Source organism: Bos indicus x Bos taurus, chromosome 6, assembly GCF_003369695.1.
Source record: "Bos indicus x Bos taurus breed Angus x Brahman F1 hybrid chromosome 6, Bos_hybrid_MaternalHap_v2.0, whole genome shotgun sequence".
Taxonomy (NCBI): domain Eukaryota; kingdom Metazoa; phylum Chordata; class Mammalia; order Artiodactyla; family Bovidae; genus Bos; species Bos indicus x Bos taurus.
Genome location: NC_040081.1, coordinates 110,568,523 through 110,584,459, shown reverse-complemented (window position 1 = coordinate 110,584,459; position 15,937 = coordinate 110,568,523). Strand labels below are relative to the sequence as shown.

The window sequence follows — 15,937 nt, the reverse complement described above, 5'->3', positions numbered from 1 at the left end:
TCTTTCTTGACACGTTTACTCCAGAACGAGTTAATTATCTAGCAGGTTGTGTCTTTGTCCTTTCTACTGACTCTCAAATCTTATGAAGTTTGATGGTAACTTATAGATCTTGTCCGTTAGAGTTGCAAATAATTTCTGTCTGATAGAAAAGATATTCCCAAAGGTTATGGCTTCTTATTGCCTTGCAGAACATTGATCAGTTTATATCTAACCTGCCAATCTATTCTAATATTCCCTTTAAAATACTTATAAGTGATCCAGTGCTTCCCAGTGTTCTCTGAGTGGACTTTATCATTTTGCAGATTCCCTCATAAATGAATAAATAAATCTTTGACATGTGTTGATTCTGTACGTTATAAAAGTCATACTCTAAGCATTTTGAAACTCCTGCTTTGACAAATGAATTCAAATAAATTATTCAGTTCAAATAAGTTGTGGGACTTCCAAGGTGGTCCAGTGGTTAAGACTCGTGGGCTTCTACTACAGGGGGCACAGGTTCAATTCCTGCTTGGGGAACTAAGATCCCTCATGCCATGTGGTAGCAGCAACTACAACAACAATAACAACAAAAAATGCTCAACAAAAAGGTTGTGATGAGCTGTGCAAATCTTGGCAGATATTCTTGGCTTTTTTTTTTGCCTCTTGAGGCTCTGATTCTGCCTTGCTGAGCTATACAACACACATCTGGTCCACTCACTCAAGATTCTTTTTCAACTGGTAGAGGACATCTGGTCACCTACGGTCCCTCCCATCAGATTTGTCTTAACTGCACAACTTTAGGCCCTTTATCCTGTGTCCCCTCCAGCTGCCCCTACTCCAGGACCGCTCTCATTTGTTACTCACTAGTGCACTTAAGCATCCATATCTGAAAGTCCATATCTGAAAGTGAAGGGGAAGAATATCCCCAGGTGAAATAAATAATATTTTATACTTATCTACCTATAAGCAACATGATTCTGCTGCAAAATCACCAATAGACATCATCTCTCCGGACTATTCTAACCAACTGCTATCTATCTACAGGGCAGGCTGAGGTTGAACCCAGGCTCGCCCTAACGTGCTGTGATCAGTCGGCAGTGGCTTCCAGGTACCCAGGATTAGAGTGCTTGGTGTGAACCACATCCTTCTTGACCCAGTTCCAAGAGGTGATGGTTCAAGACGTGAAATAAACCACAAAGCCTGCGGCTGATAACTAGCGCAGGCGTGGCACTCTGCTGCCTTTCCTGCAGAAATTTGCAGTATGTCCCAAAGCACAAACATTAGGACCTTGCCTCACTAAATGGAGACCTGTGACCTCACCCAGCAGCTTAATGACTCACCTTGAGATGACGGAGGAGAACACCTCCGTCTAGAGACAGCAGAAACGCTAACACACTGGGAACGGGTTGCCTCTGGCCTCAGACTTGCTTAGAACAGCCTCTTTTGGAAACCATTGAATGGGAACGCAGTCAGTTCAAAAGCAGTTCTACCATTTAGCCAGCTCCGACCATGGGAAAAGCTCTCTCTGTCTCTGTTTCCTCTTCGTTTGAATGGGCCTGATGATTCCAAGGGTAGAAAGAGGTGAGTTTCGGTCCCCACTCTGCCGTGGACTAACTTCAAGATTGTCTTCATGCACTGATACAGTCACAGAGAGCCCGGGGCTCAGAAAGACTGCACTTAGAGTTTAATGCTCTGAAGTCACTGTCTGGAAACTTTTAAAAACTTTACCTTTGCTTTCGTGTTTCTACAAGAGAAGCCCGATAGGACGCTGGAAGGGGCGCCAGGGCCTTGAAGCCTTGGCTCACATATTGTTCCCCATCCGCTGCTTCTCCACCTCCCTGGGGCAGGATCTTGCCTGTGAGGACCCTTCCTCGCTCTGCCCACCAGCAGGAGTGTCCAGTGGAGTCAGGCGCCCCTTCCCTGTGTACCAAGTTGTGGGGAGCAGTCCAGCACCTGTGAGGGTCTGAACTCTCCCTGCCAGTAACCCCTATGCTCAAGGGGACCCTGCAACCAGGAAAGGTTAATTTTGAATTTCTGCTGGATCTGTTTCTGTGACTGGAACCCGCATCTTGCCCATTTTGTTATTATCTGCATGCACAATGGCCGGCCTCAGGGAGATGAGCTGAGCCACCCACCTGTGAAGGTCTGCAAGGAAGTGAAACTAACACATCTCCCTGCCTGAGACTTGCCATTGTGGGGGACATTTGTAAGGACTAATAGTCTTTTTATTTAGTTTCCTCACCTCCCTTCATCTCTGATCCATTAAAGAACCTGGCTTCCAGTCCCCACAATATGGTTCTTTTGAGGAGCTAGCCTGCCATCTTCTCGGTCAGCTGCCTCCCAGATAAAGTCCTGATTGCAGGGCCTTATCTCGGATTCATCACGGTGAGCTTGGACTCGGTAACAACCCGACTTCCAAGAGCAGGCAAAGACCACCTGGAAGGGCTTCCCTGGTGGTCTAGTGGTTAAGAATCCGCCTGCCAATGCAGAAGAAATGACTTCCATCCTTGGTCTGGGAAGATCCGACACGCTGGGGGCAACTAAACTCATTTTCCACAATTCCTGAGCCAGCACTCTGGAGCTCATGGTCCCTGACAGGAGGAGCCACTGCAACGAGAAGCCCTGGCACCACAACTGGAGAGGAGCCTCCTCTGGCCGCAACTAGAGAAAGCCCAAGTGTAGCAACCAAGCTACACTTTCCAGCGCAGCCAGAAAAATCACATAAAATAATAATGATAAACCACCATGTCTGACTCTGTGCAACTCCATGGACCACACCCTGCCAGGCTCCTCTGTCCATGGAATTCTCCAGGCAAGAATACTGGAGTGGGTCGCCGTGCCCTCCTCCAGGGGATCTTCCCCATCCAGGATGGAATCCATGTCTCTTATGTCTCCTGCATCGACGGGAAGTTCTCACCACTAGTGCCACCTAGGAAGCTCAAGACCACAGAATAAAAGGAAATCTTCCTCCTGCTTTTTGAACAACGAGCAAGTCATCTTTATTTGTACGAGGACCCCACAAGTTACCTTGCAAGCTCTAACTGTCAGAAATCACTTGATTGTTTGTAATAACTGTCTTGGCTCCATCCCTATAATGTGTGTCCTGAGACTTCCCCGACAGGATGCTGATAAGTTGAGAAAGAACCCCCGAGATAAAGCTCCTAGTGCACGCAGACAACCCATACACATGGATTCCCAACCTTTATCCCATCAAAATTTCTAAACAGGCTTTTGGGCTGTTTTCCAAGGGTTTTTCCCTCCAAAGAGTAAAGGAGGAAGCAGAGAGGCTGTGAGCGCTCACTGTGGTACTGAATAAAGGTTTCCTTTTTCATGGCCACTTCCTTGGGTTATTAATAACAATACCAGGGCGGGAGCTTGGGCGGCAGGCAGCTGCAAACAGCACCGACCTTTCTGAGAACAACAGAAGCAAAGCCTGAGGCCAAAGAGCCTGGAAGTGACCTCTCTCCTTCTCTCTCTCCTCTGTTCCTGTCCTCTCTCACTCAGCCATCTAATGGGCTCCCAGAGCATCCAATTAACCCCTCCTTCTAGAAGATTCTACCCACCCCCAGCTACCTTTCCCCAGATATGCTGGGAGCACCCCAAGCCCCACAGGCCCCACACTCAGCTTATTTGCATATGTACTCCATTCCACCCTTCCTTCCACAGATAACTCAGCTGCAGGGTCTGACTTCCCTCCTCGTAACCATAGCAGCAGCTTGGATCCTTGTTCCACTTTCCACATTCAGTAGGGTTCACCTGAGACTCTCTGGCCACTGGTCCCGGCCTCAGAAGCCCAGAAAGAAAGACAGGCGTGAAGGAAACCTGATAATCACAGAGAGCACATGGGTGAACCCAAGGCCCTGCGGTGCGCTGATGAAGTTCAAGGTCCAACTGGACCTGAAGAGGGAAGAGGGACGATGAGCAGGTGGCCATTCCATCACTGCAAAGGGAAACCACACTGCCATTCTGGCCCATGCAAGGACGGTCACCCTCTCACAGTCTCGTGTGCTGAGAAAGTTCAGGTTGTACACGGGCCAACATGACCCTCTAACCAGCAAGATCCTCCAGAGGGCCCACAGCCGTCAAAGAGTTTTGGTCCACGGATTGACCAATCTGCCGCAAGCAGTAGCATCTTATCTATCTCCCAGACTTTGTTCAACAGGGTTGATACACACTCTTGGGAACAGCCTTTTGTGGAAACCCTACCACTGAAGGAAGACTTCATGCATGACCTCTTTCATCAAGCCCTTCCCGATTCAGCCGCTCCAGGTGGGTTCAGTTTGCTGAATCTCGGTGGTGCTGCTGTGACCCTTGGTACATGGCAATTCATGTACTGATATTTTCTCGTTTGATGGGCACCTGAGTACATCCCACATGGCCCTGGAGAATCCAGCAAATGGCTAATAGCAGAGAAGCGGCCCCTCCCTGCTCAGGGCCCCTCTCGTCTGGGTACAATTCTCTTAGCTGCTGTACCTGTCTTGCGTTACTGTTTCCAGGCCAGTCGTCCTAAACCTGCCTTGTAGGACCCAGAGAGCAGGACCCATGTTTTCTTCCTCCCTGAATCCTCCACGTCTCGCCCCAGGTATACACACACATACATGAAAGCCTTGACTAAGAGTTTGTATGAATCTGCTATTGGGTACAATTTTTTGTCATACATTTTATGGGAAGTGGAAGTTAAAGAAATGCTAAAGTCATTAAAATGGGAGGCATGGGGAAGTAAAAATGAAGCGCTGGCCCTGAGAAATCTTATTGGAAATTTTGAAAAGGAAAGAGAAGCCAAAACAAATGATGAACTAGAGATAAAGGTATCAGAAAAGACAGTGGATGCGGTCACAGAAGGGATCATTAGCAGCTGGGAAAAGATCAAAGAAGAATCTTCTCTGATTAAGGCTCTCATTGCTTCTGTATCAACAAGCACAGTGTGGACTTAAGCAGGTTCAATTCAGCAAGCACGGACTAAGACTCTGTAAAGGGATGAAGGACGTGCTGGACCACAGGGAATGCAGAGATGAATTAAACAGCCCCTCTCCATCCATGGGGAATGGCACCCCACTCCAGTGCCCTTGCCTGGAAAATCCCATGGGCAGAGGAGCCTGGTGGGCTGCAGTCCATGGGGTCCTGAAGACTTGGACACAACCGAGCGACTTCACTTTCACTTTCCTGCATTGGAGAAGGAAATGGCAACCCACTCCAGTGTTCTTGCCTGGAGAATCCCAGGGACGGGGGAGCCTGGTGGGCTGCCATCTATGGGGTCGCACAGAGTCGGACACGACTGAAGCGACTTAACAGTAACAGCTCCATCCAAGGGGAATGGCAACCCACTCCAGTATTCTTGCCTGAAAAATCCCATGGACAGAGGAACCTGGTGGGCTACAGTCCACAGGGTTGCAAAAAGTTGGACACGACAGCATGAGCAAGCAAACAAGCCTCCAGCCAGGACCCTAGCTTGTCTCGGGACAGGGACAAAAAAAGGCATTTATTACGATTTTGTTCATTTCTATTATTTGTAATATACTGGCTTGTATATTGTTGTTATTTAGTCACTAAGTCATGTCTGACTCTTTTGCAACCCCATGGACTGTAGCCCACCAGGCTCCTCTGTCCATGGGATTTCCCAGGCAGGAATCCTGGAAAGGGTGCTATTTTCTTCCCCAGGGGAATCTTCCCGGACCAGGATCCAACCTATGTCTTCTGCATTCCAGGCAGATTCTTCGCCACTGAGCCACCTGAGTAGCCCTTGATAGCTTGTACGTCACTCATTTAATCCAGCTAAATACTTTTGCTTATTATATAACAGGCACTCTTTTAGATCCTCGAGATATATCCCTCAACAGAATGTCTCTAGACTAAATGACCGTATATTTCATGAAGCATCTGCTAGATTTTTAACATTTTAAAATCTAGTTTTTTTTAAAAAAAAGCAATAAAGTAGAAAGAGATGTAACAGAAGAACAAAAAAGATGATAACGAAACGAACATTTAAAAGCTAACACAAAGATACACAAAGGGTGCAGCTGCCCACAATACCTCTGTCACTCCTTGCATGGAGTGGGCGGTGTTGTTTCTCTGCCTCCCGAATCTGGGTTGAAGGGGTGACTTAACCAATGTAGAAGTGATGCTGTGCTGGTTACAGGTCTAAAGCTTTAGGAAGCTGGCACCGTGTGAAGCAGGCCATCCAGCTGATCCCAGACAAGCCACTCAATTGGGAAAGATAACAAATGGCTCTGATTAAGGCTCTCATTAAGCCCCTATGTGTTAGAGTAATTTTTGATGTAGCAAAAGATAACCAAAACAGAAAGCGCACCTGGAAGCGAGGCATGGCCTGATGGAAACCTAGAACACACGTTCAGTTCAGTTCAGTTCAGTCGCTCAGTCTGTCCGACTCTTTGCGACCCCATGAACTGCAGCACGCCAGGCCTCCCTGTCCATCACCAACCCCCAGAGTCCACCCAAACCCATGTCCATTGAGTCAGTAATGCCATCCAACCACCTCACCCTCTGTCATCCCCTTCTCCTACCTTCAATCTTTCCCAGCATCAGGATCTTTTCAAATGAGTCAGCTCTTCACATGAGGTGGCCAAAGTATTGGAGTTTCAGCTTCAACATCAGTCCTTCCAATGAATATTCAGGACTGATTTCCTTTAGGATGGACTGGTTGGACCTCCTTGTAGTCCAACATGTGTACGATTGTTCCTTTTCTGTGTCAGCTTGGCTAGCCCATGGTACCCAGAGATTGAGTCAGATGCATCTGGATATGTGTTGCATTTAAATGGATGCACTCTGAGTAAAGCAGGTGACCATCCACGGTCTAGGTGGGCCTCATTCAGTGAGCTGAAAGCCTTAAGAAAAAGACTGACTTCCTCCAGGGAAAAGGGAATTCTGCCAGCAGAGGCCTTCAGATTAGAGCTGCAGCATCAACTCTTCCCTGGATCTCTAGCCTGCCTGCCCACCCTGAAGATTTTGCCTTGTCAGACGCCAAATCACGTGAGCCAATTCCTCAAACATTATTGACTGGAGGATTTTTGCAGAAACTAATGCCTATGGCCAGCGATTTGTTATGTAAGTGAATACTGAATCACGAAGGATTTTATTCTTTTTTGTTGGCCTAATAGTCACATCGTCTGAATCAGAAGTATATTCTGAAGAACTATCATCTTCTGAGATCCTAGTATTTATGTTGCTTGGACAATCAGAGAAAGTATCTGCATAAAATTCACCAAAAAATGCCTCTTCACTTAAAATTTCATGATGTGTCTTTTTTTTTAATTTTATGGTAATACACTTGCTTATGACATACATAAGGTTGGAACAAAAGCTTAATGGAGCAAAATGTGAATGATAACAAACACAGGGTGTATGATGAACCCTTGATCAATTTTTAGCTCTAACAACTTTGCACGGTGATGTAAATTGTATCACTCTTAAAAGCACATTGCCACGTCTCCAGTCAATAATAGGTTAAATGAGCACTTTCTCTCTTTCTCTCCCTCTGTCGCTATCTCTCTATCTCTGTCTTTCTCTCTTCCTGATTACAACATAGCTTTAGCATTTAGCGCTGGGTGACAAGCTACAGTTATTAATAGAAAGGCCTCAAGAAGACTATTTGTGAAGGCTGAACAGACAGGACAGAAATTGTTATTGGAGGCTGGGAAAATGAAATCTGTGCTCTGAAGACCTGTCATCTGCCATAATGGAGCTAATAGAAGCAGACCTAGTGAACTTCGGGTTTTGGCTAAGGAGATTTCCAGGCAGAATGTTGGAAGTGCCAACTCATTTCTTCTAGCTGTCTGTGAGAAAGATTCAGGGAGAAAGAAATAAACCAAAAGAGAACTGTTCATTTCTAAGCAGATTCAAGAGCAAGCATTTCCAAGTCAAGATTTGTTAGGTTTGAAATAAAACTGCTTTGATTCCCAGTCTTTCCTAGTAAAAGAATTTCAAAGCAAGAAATGGCCTCAAGGCAATGATTACGCCCAGGGTGCTGCCAATAAAACACCTTCACAGGGTCAAGACGTCAGAGGTGTGACTGGAAGGCTCTGAGACGTCATGGAGAAGAAGAAACTCAGCATTTCCAGCATCCCAGGTGACACCAGCCTTTCAGCTGACCCCGCCGCTGTGCCATTCATGGAAGTGATGTCTGAGCTGTTTGGGGTGCTCCAGCTTAGCTAAGCCCCCCAGTGACTTCAGCTCTAGCTGACATCACAAGGAACAGAAGAACCACCTAGCTAAGCCCCATCAATCCTCAGAGTCATGCAAAATAGTAAAATGGCTTATGTTTTAAGACACGAAGTTTGGGGGTGGTTTGTTACATGGTAATAGATAAGCAAGATACCAATTACAGATCATTTGAAACTGAAGAGTTGTAAGGCAAGAGACCTACCATAAACCTACTGATGGCAGTGGAGTGATAATTACCAGTGGCTAACAAGTCCCTTTACCTAGCACTGCCGCATTCTTTCTTCCTCGACACTCAATTTTACATAGCTGCAATTATTATACTCATAATTTTTATGATGGTTTTGTTTTGCATGATATTACTTATCACATTTGTGTATGTTAGACATAGTTTGAATAAAGTACTGCAGGGGTAGGAAGAGCTAGATCAGAGTAGAAATCCCAAGGTGAACAGTTGGCATAAATCGCTGCTTCGGCCCACTATCAATGACCAAGGCAGGAGAGAGCAGTCTAGGCAAGAGATGGGTGCAAAGGAGGATCGCAGAAATGGTCTCAGCTTTCATCAGGGAGAAGAGGGTATGACTACCAGGGAAATAGCCTGCTAGACTTTCGACAACATAGAAGGAGGAAGTTATTAATCAAAGAACCATGACCTTGAAGTTAAAGTCTCTGGGGGAACAGAAGGTAGAAGAGCTACAAGAACAACAGGAAGAGAGAAAGAAAACATCACATATATAATCTACAATATATGGAGAATTCTCACAGAAAGAAATAAACAAGCAACTCAGTAGAAATTAACAAGGATCTGAATAGGAAACTCACAGGAAAAAATATAAACGGCCAATAACCATACACAATATACTGAGAATCATCAACAGTCAGGGAACAATTAGTTGCCATTGTTTTTCTAGTTGCTATTGTTGTTCTAGTTAGCAATGACAAGATTGTGGGGAAGTATGACCTCTGATGGATGGTGATGGGGGTATACAATGATACAGTTACTTTGGAGAGAATTCAGAAATATTTATCAAATTTTAAAATATGCCTAATTCTCCCTTTGGCCCAGTAGAAATCTATCCTATAGAAACACTCCCATATGTACACAAATATATGTTGTTGTTTAGTCTCTAAGTTGTGTCCAACTTTTTACAACCCTATGGACTGTAGAGCCCCAGGTTCCTCTGTTCTTGCCATGCTCCAGGTACATATTGGGTTGCCATTTTCTCCTCGCAGAGATCTTTCTGACCCAGGGATCGAACCTTTGTCTCCTGTGTCTCCTGCATTGCAGATAGATTCTTTATCACTGAGACACCTGGGTAGCTACATATACATATAACAACTATATATATATATATATATATATAAAACAAAAATTATATATTTGACAAAAATATTCATTGCAGCATGTTTCTCCCCAACCAGCATGGTAGGTTCATGAGAGTGGGCACTTTATCCTTCAATCCTGTATTGTCAGAACTAGATCACTTTCTGAAACATAGAAGATGCTCAACAAATATTTATTGAATGAGCACTGGAAACTAATTTTCTATCAGTAGGAAATATCCACATCCATCCTACAGAAGGGTGGTTTCCCCAGTGGCTCAGAGAGTAAAGAATCTGCCTGCAATGCAGGAGACCTAGGTTTGATTCCTTGATTGGGAAGATCCCCTGGAGAAGGAAATGGCAACCCACTCCAGTATTCTTCCCTGGAAAATCCCATGGACAGTGGAGCCTGGCAGGCTATAGTCCATGGGGTCACAAAGTCAGACACAACTGAGTGACTAACACACACACACACACACACAGGAAATGTTTACATCCACTCTACAGAATACTGTTAGCTGTTAGATGGTACTAGTAGTAAAGAACCTGCCTTCCAATGCAGGAGACATAAGAGATGGGGGTTTGATACCTGTGTCCTTAAGAGCCCCTAGAGGAGGGCATGGCAATCCACTCCAGTATTCTTGCCTGCAGAATCCCATGGACGAAGGAGCCAGGCGGGCTACAGTCCACGGGGTCTCAAAAGAGTCGGATATGACTGAAGCGACTTAACCTGCACAACCTGTGTAGTGAATGACACTGAGAGATCTCCAGGACCAATTATAAATTAAAAATAATAATAATGATAATTACAGTAGAAAAGCTTTTTCATCATTGGAGGACCGATTTAGTGGATTGTGATTTAAATAAATGTAATCTTAGGCACCTCTTTTTTTGTTTTCTGCTTTTACTTTTATTTGGATTTTTTTTTTGGCGGCATTTATTCCCAGGCCATAAGTTTTTGTTTCTTCTGGGATATCTTTTTCTTTCGTGCAACCTCCTCTTCTGATTTAGGAATAATCTGTTCTTTTTCAGTGAAGATCATCTCAGTGTGGCCGGGAGAACTCATGCACGGGTTGATCTGACCATGAGCTCTGCAAGTCCTGCACCAGCAGCAAATGGTTTTTAGAGGTCACCTTTAGGCTGATTACAGCAAAGGAACATCTGTTTTGATGCTGGCCTTGGTCCATGTTTATTATCACTGAAAGATGCCTGTGATATTGCACTTCCCTCAAAAATAGCATGTTGAACCTTTAGAATACTTCAGGATCTTTCCTCCTTATTCTCATCATTCCCCCCATGTGGTAAGTACTGCCATTCCATTCCACAGCTGAGAACATTGGAGCTCAAAGAAAGTAATTTGCCCAGAGTTACACTGTGACAGAGCTGGGATTTGAACCCAGTGTGCAGAGTTCCTGCTCTTAAACTACCCAAGGATAAAGTGACCGTATGTTCTGTTTAAGCCCAGCATAATTATTAATAGTATCCCCTTTCTTTTTTTTTTTTAATTTGATTTTATTTTTAAACTTTACAATATTGTATTAGTTTTGCCAAATATCGAAATGAATCCGCCACAGGTATACATGTGCTCCCCATCCTGAACCCTCCTCCCTCCTCCCTCCCCTACCCTCCCTCTGGGTCGTCCCAGTGCACCAGCCCCAAGCATCCAGTACCGTGCATCGAACCTGGACTGGCAACTCGTTTCATACATGATATTATACATGTTTCAATGACATTCTCCCAAATCTTCCCACCCTTTCCCTCTCCCATAGAGTCCATAAGACTGTTCTATACGTCAGTGTCTCTTTTGCTGTCTCGTACACAGGGTTATTGTTACCATCTTTCTAAATTCCATATATATGTGTTAGTATACTGTATTGGTGTTTTTCTTTCTGGCTTACTTCAGTCTGTATAATAGGTTCCAGTTTCATCCATCTCATTAGAACTGATTCAAATGTATTCTTTTTAACGGCTGAGTAATACTCCATTGTGTATATGTACCACAGCTTTCTTATCCATTCATCTGCTGATGGGCATCTAGGTTGCTTCCATGTCCTGGCTATTATAAACAGTGCTGCGATGAACATTGGGGTACACGTGTCTCTTTCTCTTCTGGTTTCCTCAGTGTGTATGCCCAGCAGTGGGATTGCTGGATCATAAGGCAGTTCTGTTTCCAGTTTTTTAAGGAATCTCCACACTGTTCTCCATAGTGGCTGTACTAGTTTGCATTCCCACCAACAGTGTAAGAGGGTTCCCTTTTCTCCACACCCTCTCTAGCATTTATTGCTTGTAGACGTTTGGATCGCAGCCGTTCTGACCGGCGTGAAATGGGACCTCAGAGTGGTAGTATCCCCTTTCTTTCCAAAAAGTTCCAGACACAGTCAGTGCATTGTGGTCCCTCTACCTACAGAATGTACATAGGTAGCAGAGTGTTAAGAGTTCAGTTTCTGGAGCTAAATTTGGGGCAGTTTGCTCAAACTCTCCAGTTCAGTTTGCTTATATGTAACATGGAGATAGCACTGGTAATGCCTCAGATTGCTGTGAAAGGGCTAAATGGTTTGCCATTTTTTAAGTGCCTGGCACACAGGAAGTACCAGATTAATTATTAACCTGTTTATGCAAAGTGTGAGTGTATGTGTATTGTGAGATATCTCGAAAGATGTTCAAAAAATAGTAACAGGAGATATCCCCATTAATATTTTAAGTATATATATATATTCACATACACATTCGCCAACGGATATGTCTTTTTGATATTGTGTGTTTTGAATACTGAGTGTGTATTTAACATTGACTAGGTGTCCTGACAAGCACTAAAAAGCCACCTGGTCTCTATGGCATCTTGCTTGCTATATGGATATGAACGCCCCAAAGATGATCAAACAACAGCAATTTAAAGACTATTAAATTAAGTGAAAATAAAATGATCGCTTTTATCATTACCATTTCAGATTGCATATCACTTGATTTGAGCTTCCAGGGTAGCTTAGCTGGTAAAGAATCTGCCTGCAATGCAGGAGACCCTCGTTTGATTCTTGGGTGGGAAAGATCCCCTGGAGAAGGGATAGGCTACCCCCTCCTGTGTTCATGGGCTTTCCTGATGGCTCAGATGGTAAAGAATCTGCCTGCAACGTGGGAGACCTGGGTTCAATCCCTGGGGTTGGGAAGATCCTCTGGAGGAGGGCATGGCAACCCACTCCAGTATTCTTATTTGGAGAATCCCCATGGACAGGGGAGCCTGGTGGGCTACAGTCCATGGGGTTGCAAAAGGTCGGACATGAATGAGCGACTAAGCACAGCACATCACTTGATTTAAGTGATACATTAATTGAAATCTAAAGGAATGGCTCAACTTCTACATTTTCTCTCAATTAACTAATTGTAAGCAAAACATTTGACACCATGGCAATCTTTGGACTAGAACAATTTGCAAATAAGAAACTTCAGTCGCTGCGCTAGAACCTGAACTCATGGGCACCCGCAGGGAGGCTGGGGGGCAGGAAAGGGGGGGAGTCTCTCTGCCCACTTCCTCTCTCCCCAGCCCGGGGTCAAGTGTGTTTGGAGGCAGAACTGATTTGAATCACACAGGTGAACATCGCGGCTAGCCTGCCCGCCCTTGGCAGCCTGGAAAAGGCAGCAAGCCAGCCAGCCAGCACCTTTTCACTTCCCAGCTTATTCTACTTCATGTACACTTTCAAAACTGAGTTTTCCGGGTGAAACTAAGCCCTGGTAATGGAAGTCAGGAAATCTGTTCACTTTGGGGAGAGATTAGTGGCTAGCTGGGATAGGGATGGAGAAACCTTCACAAAAGTCTCCATAGACTGGGTGTTCCCAGGGTCCCTACAGATTCATAAAGCAGATGCACTTTTGAGGCTGTTAGAATCTTAATTTTTAACCTTGCTGTTACTTTGTTTTCTGTCGTTACTGGGAGCTCTGGTCACATTTATTTCAGGGCGCACAAGAATCTCGAGGCTGGTATATTAATGAATGAAATGAATGTCGGTGATCCGGCCCCCCAGACACTGTCCTCCCCGACCCCAGGCTCCGCAAACCATTTAATCCAGTGTCATCTGCAACACTCTGGGGACTTGGGAGGCAAGACATGGCGAACAGAAACCCCGCGCAACTCACCGGCCTCCCGTTGACTTTCCGAACCAGTCGCCGGGCGGTGGGCGCCCAGGGGAGCTGCGGCCCCAAATGGAAGCCCAGGGCATCTCGGACAACTTCCACCCGCCGAGCGGACGCGCCAGTAGCCGCGTGCTGTCGGCGGGCTCCCTGAGACCACCGGCCGCCCGCACCTCTTGGGAGTGGCGCGCGCAAAGGCGCGCCTGCACTGCCTACTCGGCACCGCCCGGCGGGCTCTCAGCTGACTCGGGACAGTAGGTGCCTTGTTGCCAGCAAATCCAGACGGCTGCTGTGCCGCGCGCGGCGTCCAGCTGTGCCCAGCTGTGCCCAGCGCGCCCCGCCGAGTGCCGTCCCCACCGCGCGTGGGGCCCCGTAGGGCGCCTAAGACTCCCACTCACCTGGAACCCGGCCGGATCGTCTGGGTGTAGGTGTCGCATCGCTCCTGGATGATTTTCTGAAAATCGGCGGTGCTGCCTTCCCCGTGCCACCTGTTGAGCCCGGAGTAGTGCCACTTGTAGATTCCGATCGCCCCCCCGGTGATCCCCGCCACCAGGAAGAACAGAAGAACGCACCAGCAAAGCTTCTTTCTCGGCGTGCAGCAGTCGGCCATGGGGTCCGATGAGGGTCTCCCGGACCAATTTGTAGAAGCGGCCGCTGGAGTCTGAGCGGCCGGGGAGGAGAGCGCTAGCCCGTTTCTCAAACTGCACTTCCCGTTTAGCGCTCGCTCGCCTTTTCTCTCGCTTCCTTTCCTACTCCTCCCCCCTCCTTCGAAGTCCCTCAGTGGCGATCGCTAGACCAGTAAGGATCTCAAGGTCTTAAAAAGCCTAGAGCCGTTCACTTCCTAAACGGCAAGAGTGAATATTGACATTTTAGGAATCAACGAACTAAAATGGACTGGATCTGATGGATTATATTCTTTGCAGCCAAAGATGGAGAAGCTCTATACAGTCAGCAAAAACAAGACCCGGAGCTGACTGTGGCTCAGATCATGAACTCATTTCAAAATTCAGACTTAACTTGAAAAAAGTAGGGAAAACCACTAGACCATTCAGATATGACCTAAGTCAAGACCCCTACAATTATACAGTGAAAGTGACAAATAGATTCAAGGAATGAGATCTGATAGGCAGAGTGCCTGAAGAACTATGAACTGAGGTTCATGACATTGTACAGGAGGCAGTGATCAAGACCATCCCCAAGAAAAAGAAATGTAAAAAGGCAAAATGGTTATCTGAAGAGGCCTTACACATACCTGTGAAAAGAAGTAAAAGGCAAAGGAGAAAAGGAAAGATATACCCATTTGAATGCAGAGTTCCAAACAATAGCAAGGAGAGATAAGAAAGCCTTCCTCAGTGATCAATGCAAAGAAATAGAGGAAAACAATAGAATGGGAAAGACTAGAGATCTCTTCAAGAAAATTTCAGATCCCAAGGGAACATTTCATGCAAAGATGGCCACATTAAAGGACAGAAATGGTATGGATCTAACAGAAGCAGAAGATATTAAGAAGAGGTGGCAAGAATACACAGAAGAACTATGCAAAAAAGATCTTCATGACCCAGATAACCATGATGGTGTGATCACTCACCTAGAGCCAGACATCCTGGAATGTGAATTCAAGTGGGCCTTAGGAAGCATCAGTACAAACAAAGCTAGTGGAGGTGATGGAATTCCAGTTGAGCTATTTCAAATCCTAAAAGGTGATGCTGTAAAAGTGCTGCACTCAATATGCCAGCAAATTTGGAAAACTCAGCAGTGGCCACAGGACTGGAAAAGGTCAGTTTTCATTCCAATCCCAAAGAAAGGCAATGCCAAAGAATGTTCAAACTACTGCACAATTGCACTCATCTCACACACTAGCAAAGTAATGCTCAAAATTCTCCAAGCCGGGCTTCAAAAGTATCTGAACCATGAACTTCCAGATGTTCAAGCTAGTTTTAGAAAAGGCAGAGGAACCAGAGATCAAACTGCCAACATGTGCTGGGTCATGGAAAAAACAAGAGCGTTCCAGAAAAACATCTATTTCTGCTTTATTGACTATGCCAAAGCCTTTGACTGTGTGGATCACAATAAACTGTGGAAAATTCTGAAAGATGGGAACACCAGACCACCTGACCTGACTCCTGAGAATTCTGTATGCAGGTCAAGAAGCAACAGTCAGAACTGGACGTGGTACAACAGACAGGTTCCAAATCAGGAAAGGAGTGTGTCAAGGCTGTATATTGTCACCCTGCTTATTTAGCTTATATGCAGAGTATATCATGAGAAATGCTGGGCTGGAAGAAGCATAAGCTGGAATCAAGATTGCCAGGAGAAATATCAATAACCTCAGATATGC

The 15,937-nt window shown here is 45.6% G+C and overlaps 1 protein-coding gene across 3 annotated transcripts in view; it reads right to left on the bottom strand.

Annotated features, from left to right (window-relative positions):
- The window catches only part of CD38 (CD38 molecule), a 57,991-nt gene extending 43,479 nt beyond the window's left edge, over nucleotides 1–14,512 (bottom strand). For 2 of the 3 annotated variants that reach the window (XM_027545074.1, XM_027545075.1), the window contains exon 1: nucleotides 13,998–14,512. In XM_027545074.1, coding sequence (XP_027400875.1) covers nucleotides 13,998–14,209 — 212 coding nt within the window. In that variant the 5' untranslated portion in view covers nucleotides 14,210–14,512. Of the gene's footprint in view, nucleotides 1–13,605; nucleotides 13,818–13,997 lie in introns of those variants that run through there. The other variant, XM_027545076.1, reaches the window with a different exon arrangement.
- Between the last annotated feature and the right edge of the window lie 1,425 nt (nucleotides 14,513–15,937).